We start from the raw sequence: 8,746 nt of genomic DNA, 5'->3' as shown, positions 1-8,746 counted from the left end.
AACCCAACCCAAGTTTCTTTCTCATTATTAAGTTTTTAGTTAACAGTGACATCGATCTACTCGATACGAGATGGACAACAAGTTTGTCCCTTGGAGAATGACTAGGGACATGTTGGAACAATTTATGTCATCTTGAGAGAGATTTTGACACATCTCTCACATTCAAATATTCAATAATGAACGCACTGTATAATAATTAATAACCATGGAATGAGCTATATAACTAACATATTAAGGAAATTAAAGCCACTAATTTAGTGACCCCACACATATGATGCTGCATTGCAAAGGTTTCCCTAAATATATAATTGATATACACCATAAATACAAGATAACAATCCTCTTTACTACACCAATATTTTACTATATTAATGTTTTTTTTTTCCTTTTTAGTAATTAAGAGTCAATTCATGAAGAAACCTGTTTGGCCGTCATCAGAGGAACCCACATTTATACTTGGATTTTTGCATAGTTTGAATTTAGAACTCATTCTCTTAAAGAAGAAGAAAAAGACAATCAATACTTAAGATTATTGTTTATAGACTTATAGCAAATTTTATGTTTCAACAAAGAAATAAAAGTTTTGGTCAATATGAGTTTTAGGTGTAATTTTGATAATCCTGCTAGAGTGCTTCCGTCCGAAGCAGTGAAGTGAGGGCCCACGGACCGAACGGAACGATAATGGCGTAGCAAAGCCAAAAAGAAGGGCATGACTGCTTCATCACTAACAGTTATTTTTGGGTCCCACCTGTGCAATCTGAACGCGATCAGATCCTTTCATTCGCCCAGCAACCGCTTCTCCAGTTTGCCGTTGAGAACTCCTTGATCAGACAATCCTATCCCTTGAATTCATCAACCGCTTCTCCAGTCTACCAGACCAACGATCTTGATTACATATGAATGTCCCCGGTTTGACCCAACATTTCATCATTAACATAGGCTAAGTCTGTCTGCCTAGCTAGTCTTTCTCTTTGATAATAGTTCTTGTAATAAATTATATAGGTCAAATTTTGAACTATAGAATAAGAAAATCTGATATGCTATAAGTTCTTATACCTAAAACTAAGATGATGTTTGCCGTGACACAAAGCTTTGCATTTATTCACTGAATTGATGGCTCTACATTCCTTCTTCCCAAAGCTTACTCTATGTCATCATCATTACTATAATTATATGTTCCGTTCGATGTAATTGATGACTCAAAAAACATCGTCTTTACCTAGGCAACATGCTATCTATATGAGAAGGAAAAGGGAAATGATACATTCACCCGCTTTTCTTCCCCCGGCCACCCGTTGGTGTAAAAAAGTAGTCATAAACATGGTTTTAAATTTTGACCGAAATCCGAAATTTCTGATTTCGGACGGGATTGAAACGAAATCGCACCGAAACCGAAATCTCCAAAATGTACTAAATTTTGGTCGAAATTTCAGCGAAATTATTGATAAATTAATATTATTTTAATCCTTTACCAAATTTCAACCCAAATTTCGGCTTAAAAAAATGATATTTCGAGAGCTTTTACCGAATTTCGGCCGAAATTTTGTGATTTCGGCCAAAATTTCGGTTTCGGGAAGGACCGAAATTTCGCCCTAAACCGAAATTTAAAACCTTGGTCATAAATGCACTAAAAGGGGTAGCCTGAGCAAGAAAAAGGGGTGAATATTTAACTTCCCAAAGAAAAAATGTATTTGTGCTCCCTTGTCTGATAAGTGATAATGGCCCTCCACGCTTTAATAAGCACTTTTTAAAGTGGTAACAGCTATTTAGAGCAGTGGTGTCAAGGGATTGATCGGATCCACATATGATCCACATGTCTTAATCATGATCCATTCATATCTCTTATTGGTTTTATTGGTTGGATCATTTTCTAAGTGCTTTTCGGATCTTACTTTCTAAGCTTGGGTTATGATCCATTTCAAATTGGACGTCCATAGGAGTGTCATAGGTCCTACTTATGTGGTACACAATTAGGGCTTACGTTTAAGGGATGGAAGAGGGAAGAAACTCGAGAGAGAGAGAAGAGAATTGCCATCCAAACTAAAAGCCGAAAAGAAGAAGAAAAAAGGGAGATGATATTTTCAACCCCTCTGCAGTACGCATTCGCTCCCCTTATAACGTGAACAGTGGGCAACTTCACCGCCTTTTGACTTCAAATCACGTTAAAAGGGGGGTAAATGCGTACTGTAGTGGGGGTGAAAATATGTTATTTGTGGTTTTGAGTAGGGTTTTTAAACGCTTATAAATTACCCCTCTTGAATAGACATAAATGAATGAAAATATAATTGGCAGTTTTGTACATGAACAACTTCCATTCCGATCCAGGACGTTCCATCTGATTTTGTGGCTATGTTTGGGATACAAATGAAATAATTTCGAATCTTAGAATATAGATCCAATGGACACATTCGGAACGAAGCCCGAAGCCCAAATCTTGTCCATTAACGTTCAGATCGTGAACGACTAGGTCCACTAACACCTGTAATTTAGAGAAGGATATATATATATAAACACGTAATTTATCTTTCAAATTCTGATTTTATGGGTGTGAAAACCAATTTATCAAATTATTATGGATAGTATATGACAATAACTATTTGAAAATATATCTTATCAATATCAAGCACAATTTATCCCCCATTCAGAAACTATCTTCCCTTCCTTTCCTATTATTGGGTTCTTCGCAAGTACAGCAACGCCTGATTTGGTAACGAGAGAATTTACGCCGTTGCCCAAATTGCCCTTTTGACATAGTCGTTGTTGTATGTATTTTGGCAACTTGAACTACTTGGAAGGCAGTCTAGAATCTCTTGACATGCGCTTGGAAAATTCGCCATTGACGACCAGCTAGTGGCAAATCAACTGGATTTTCCCTGTCAACGTGCTTCTAGAAAAAGTTCAAATTTAAGTTTCAGTCTTTCAGACCTGTCCTTGTGCTCTAGAAACATAGAATCAAACTAAGTCAGGTCTGGCCTAACGTATTGCCCGGTTTTGACTTCACCTCACCCATGCCCAGACGTTTCCACATAACCAGATTACATTTTAAATCTAGATCGTTGATCTTATGGGCCCCATTAATATGGACCATACCCAAATTACTCTAACTGAATGGCACCATCCGTCCAATCATCCGCCTCCGATGGATGCTTGAAATTAGCGTGTCTATTAGACAGAAGTAGTCTAATTGGACGGTTTGGATCATCCAAGAGACACAACTATTAGGCTGCTCACATCATATGTGTAGGGCCATCTAATTGATGGTCCAGGTCTTGCCTGTTGCAGTAGTGGGACCCATGAGGACAGCACGTCTGAACACTTAATTGGCAGCTTAGAGATTGCATTTTCTTGATCAGACGGTGAGGATTCATAAGGTTACAACCTGACGAACGGTCCAGACTGCTTATCCACGTGTAAATTTTGTAACGGACATAAAATCAAGCTTCAGTTGTAAGGTTATGATTTTAGGGTACCCGTTGACGAAACCTTTGAATTCGTAGGTTTATGATACGCACAGGGTGCGTACGTCAAGGGGGCGCGAAAAGAGATTCTAGAAGCGTTATCTGCTTTCTTAAATGCATTTATTCCTCTCCCCTAGTCTGTGGCGTCAACTCTATTATTTATCCAATCCTCCGTCTCGACACGGAAAAGAAAATTCCATACAGGGCTGTTTAGACACGCGGGTTTTATAATTCAGGTTTTTAGTTTGAAAATAGTCTCGAGATGGTTTATGATCAAGCTGTTGTATGCTGTCCTGACAGCGTTTCTTGGATTTTAAGTGAGAACTTCAGGTTTTAAAAATCTCTCATGCATCTTGAGATTTCTAAAATTTGAAAATATGGAAGGATCTGCTACTCTCTTATTGTCGGAAAGAAGGGCGAGAAGTTAAAAACGAGTAAAAAACAAGGGCTGGTCCGCTTCCTCTCTTATCTCTCAGGTACAATTATGAGGAAATCCTAGATTCTAAAATCCGCGTATCCAAACGGCCCCTAAAATTTTCCATGTTTTATAGAAATTATATTTTCCCATAAAAGTTCCAAAGCCAGTAATAGCAACCTTGCAGACGTGTATGGTGTATGGGGATTAGGATTGATAAGACACAATCAGATCATCCGGATTCTGTTGAAGTATAATAAATGATTGCATCTAGGGAAAACAGATGTAAGGAAACGAGTTAGCCAAACATTTAAAATACAATTTCATAGAAAACATTTTCCAAGACAGTTTCTCCTACATTCATATTGGATTTCATTTTCAATCAAGCCCAGGTGAGCAAGTTCACACCGGAATATGTCCCTCCCAAACATTTTTCTTGTAGTCCTTCTCCAATGGGTATATTTTTTGTTGGGCCCCCACGCAACATTGTCTGCGCATGATCCATGCCCTTAATTATGCAGCGCTATGGACATGACATAGCCTCAAGTTGACAGGTGCGATTTCTAGGTCGGTCGATTTCAGGTTCAAATCTCTCCTCTCTCTATATTGGTAATGACATCTCTTCCCACTAATCTACGAGGTTGACAACCAAACACTACTTGCCACTATTCTTCCAGGTAACTAGGTAAGTTCCCAGTAAATCCAATGCTTGTCTCTTCCCTCTTTACCACTTACACAGCTAATTTAAGAGAGCAAGAGGTATATACTACTTTTTTTTTTCCTAAGAAGTATATGCTCGCAACCAAACATAGGGGACAAAGTAGTGCATGAAAATGGGACACGGGACGGCCGAAAGGTTCTTTTTTGGTTTGCCATCTGTTGTATATTGTGACACTTATGCATTAGCATCCCCACTTACTAGATCAACGGTCCCTATTAGTTCCATCATGGCAGACAATGGCAGCTGTCACTTCCAACATCGTCGAGAGGAGAAAACTTGATTTTTTTTATCAACGGCCCCTATTAGTTCCATGCCTTCTCAATTCTCATGTAGCTTCAACTGAGATAGAGATATGCACTTACGAGATATAGACAGATGTGCGGTTCTGCTGCATATAGACAATCCTAATAAATTTGATGCGACTCAAGAGACAACAAAGTTTTAGGAGGATTCAATCTGAATTGGCTTCGTTGAGAGCCATCGTCTCATGTGGGCCCCGAAAAAAGTGAACATGGTTTCACCATACTTGCTAGTAGGGCCCACATCAAGGAAAATGTTTCAAGTGATCAGAGGGTCTATATCAGTCAGTGTTTTATAATCTGTAAGATTGTCCAATAAAGAAAAAGGAAAGATTTTCACACATGTACACTGTCAATGGATTCACTTTGGATCGGATCCACCTATGGCTTGGCCACAATTCGACCTAATGGTGAGATCTTTTTTGGTGTCATTTTTAGATCTATTTTTGTTTTTTACTCCAAGTGATGATCTATTTCAAATCCCATAAGTGTCTTGGGTCCTATTGGTGCAAAAATCTGCTCCAGCCAGATGAGCTCGAATACTTTGATCACTACACGTCCCGCACTCAAAGAACACATGTTAGAGGTCTCAGAGTTGAATTCTGAGCCCATAAGTGTCTTGGGTCCTATTGGTGCAAAAACCTACTCCAGCCAGATGAGCTCGAATACTTTGATCACTGCACATCTTGCACTCAAAGAACACATGTTAGAAGTCTCAGAGTTGAATTCTGAGAAGGCTCTCTGTTAAAGTATAAAAGATAAATAACGCCTTTCTCCAACAACTTAAGCTTTTGGAGAAGTTGGTAATTTAACTTCGTATCGGAGTTCAAACCTCCGGGATAGCTAAAATCGGCCACAGAGCGTAGGAGTCCTTTTATAGAGCCAGAGTCCTAAGCAATTTAGAAGACTTGCCTTTCATGGAGACTTTCCATTGGGTAAGTTCCCTAGGGGTTGGTTTCCATCCTTATCTTGGAGATCCTCGAGTTTCCAATGGAACTTGGTTTCTATTTTTTTATATTTTAGCTTTTAAGTAGGTAGCCGCACGAGGTTTGGAATTCCTTCTTGGGCAATACCGTATTTGCTCCGAGTTACTAATATTAGAGGAGAAAGGACCTTTTTGACCTTGCTTCGTAATAGGCAAGTTCAGTTCTACCTGTGAGAGCCACATGTTGTGCACTTATTAGTTGGACGGATTTTAGCCCCAACAGGTCCCACTTATGTTGTACACAATTAGAGCTTTCTCTCCCATCATGCTCCTAGTAATAGGACGGATTTTATCCCCAACAGGTCCCACTTATGTTATACACAATTAGGGCTTTCTCTCCCATCATGCCCTTAGTAATAGTACCCTCCATTTAATATAGGACCATGAATCGGATTTTGGACCCTAGGAGCAAGTTTAGGATATAGTTCTAATGGACATCAGCTGTTTGTGACTTTGTGACCAGATCCTCTGTCCATTAACGTTCCAATTCTTCGAAATAATCCCCCGTGACAGTCCTTTGACACTCTCAACGACATTGATGGTAACCATAGGTTCGGATTGACCATAGTGTCCCTCGTATGGTAATCCTTCTAGACCCAAAATGCTAGTAATTAGAAGAGTCATTCAGGCTATTATAGTCAATCAAACTATGGAATCTGGACTTTCGGCTGCCTCTTATCTCTTTTTTAATTCTTTATTATCTACCAGGCCTTCTAGAATATTATTCTCACACGTGTACAGTGTCAAATACGATACGTGTCACGGTGTCAGTATTGATCCACGTAGCTGGAGCGTCAAGAAAACAAAACTATCGAGAGAGAATTAAAATTCCCCGATATTTCGGCATCACGCGCTATGCCTACCCCTATTTAACGCCCGGGCTTTCCCGTTCCCCTGCCCACCTACAAAACCCCCACAGTTCTCACCGACTCTTAATCTCATTAACAATCCCCCACCTAAAGGCTAAAACGACAAAGAGAAAACAAAAAAAGTTACTTAAAAAAGCGATTTCAGAGGCGAGCTCATTCTCAAGGAGGAAAGAGAGAGATCGATCGAGATATTCTGACACAGAGCGAGAAATTGTTTAATAATTTTTCGAAAATGCTTGAAATTGAGGATCCGAATCCTGATCTCATCATATGTCCAAGCTTCAGCAGATATTCTGCGGTTAGATTCGGAGAAATCGCAGCTGAAATCATCAGAGAAGAAGAAAAATCCGGCGCCGGAGATCCCGGTGATCAACGGCGAGAAGAAGCCGAAGACGATGATTTCGAGTTCGCTTTCTCACGTCATCCTGACACGTCGCCGATCTCAGCCGATGAGATCTTCTCCAACGGCCAGATCCGTCCGATCTTCCCTATCTTCAATCGCGATCTACTTTTACCGGACGAAAAACAGCCGGAAAACAATCAGGCATCGATTCGGCTTCCTCTTCGGAAGCTTCTAAGCGAGGAACGAGATCGTCCTTTCTCATCGTCTTCATCATCAGAATCTAACGAACTCGTCGGACTTCCGGCCGATAGTTACTGTGTATGGACGCCGAGATCCGTTCCTCCGTCTCCGGCTCGGTGCAAGAAGAGCAATTCGACCGGATCTTCGAAACGGTGGAGGTTTCGAGATCTGCTTCATCGGAGCAGTAGCGACGGCAAAGAGACGTTCGTTTTCCTCTCCTCTCCGGCACCTGCGACGGCGTCGAAGAAAGACTCAAAGTTGGAGATTCCGAAGGCGCGTAGGAATTCCGGCGAGAATAAGCTCGCCGGAAAAGGAAAAGCCGGCGAGACGGCGTCGGCACACGAGATGCACTATGTAAGGAATCGAGCGATCAAGGAAGGTGATCGACGGAGATCTTTCCTTCCGTACAGGCAGGATATCGTAGGTTTCTTTGCGAATGTGAACGGGTTGAGCAAAAGTCTCCATCCCTTCTAGGTTCCCGCCACGTGGAAATTTATCGTTTTTCGGGTATTTTTACAGTAATTCCTTTTTCCTTTTTTTTTTTTTTTTTAAGCTAGCCTATGTATTTGATTAGGAACTTACTAGAGCTGGGTTAGGTTATCTTTCTTTTTTAATTTTATTGGTAGATTTTTGTTTAATATATGTGTAAATACTCGTGATTATAATCCGATTTGTTTGGTTTTGGAATGCAAATTGTATTTCTATCTCCGGCACGGCCGAACCATTAGGAATCTGGAAGCTTCTGACGTACCTATTTTTTATTTTTATTTTTTATTGGTTTTCTATTTGTTGTTTTTTTGAGGTGTAATTATCCGTAAAGGTGTGAAGGAAAGATCAGAGGGAGTGAGGAATATTCTTTTTTTTAAATTTGAATATTGGTGAAAAATATTATAAAAAAATTATTGAGTGTCGTTTATCTCACCCGTTGAATAGATTGATTTGAGGTTTTGTAAATAAAAAATTAGGCATGTGGAGGGTGTAATATTTTAAAGGAATTAAAAAGAGCCTTCACATTTTATTTTATTTTTTCCCTGTTTGTTGGTATTCCTTGATTTTTTTTTTTAATGTCCTTGATACAAGTCTTTGAGATTATTTCGGATTACTTAAGTATGATTAATTAATGAGTTAATTGAAATAGGTGGAGTTTTGTAGTCCATTACTCGCAAACATCCACAAGATGAATTTTGTTAATTTTGTTTGGTAAGAAAAGCTTGGCTACCTACTTTATAATAAATTGGAGGATGGGATTAGGTTAGAAATTGCTTCAATAGGAAATTGCATTAATCATCCATCAGATGATCGTAACCGTTCAATTGGTATGTTTCAAATTACAATAAACTACACGTAATCCCTGAAACTCAAAATTCAATAGCTAACTTGAGAGCCAAGATTCTTTGAAAGGAAAAAGATCATGGG

At 39.4% G+C, this 8,746-nt stretch overlaps 1 protein-coding gene across 1 annotated transcript; it reads left to right on the top strand.

The window, feature by feature from the left end:
- The first annotated feature begins 6,979 nt into the window (after positions 1 to 6,979).
- LOC143882738 (uncharacterized) lies at positions 6,980 to 7,804 on the top strand. The gene has a single exon (XM_077386172.1). The coding sequence runs from the start codon at positions 6,980 to 6,982 to the stop codon at positions 7,802 to 7,804; it is 825 nt and encodes a 274-aa protein (XP_077242287.1).
- The last annotated feature ends 942 nt before the right edge of the window (positions 7,805 to 8,746 follow it).

The sequence above is a fragment of the Tasmannia lanceolata genome, unplaced genomic scaffold (assembly GCF_043159265.1).
Source record: "Tasmannia lanceolata isolate RefF3 unplaced genomic scaffold, GAP_Taslan_0.1 ptg000008l, whole genome shotgun sequence".
In the NCBI taxonomy this organism is placed as follows: Eukaryota; Viridiplantae; Streptophyta; class Magnoliopsida; order Canellales; family Winteraceae; genus Tasmannia; species Tasmannia lanceolata.
Note: the sequence above shows the minus strand (reverse complement) of the source record. Positions and strands in the feature narration are given on the sequence as shown.

Excerpts from the sequence above, each read along its gene's own strand:
- LOC143882738 (XM_077386172.1), top strand. The coding sequence starts at position 6,980 with ATGCTTGAAATTGAGGATCCGAATCCTGATCTCATCATATGTCCAAGC.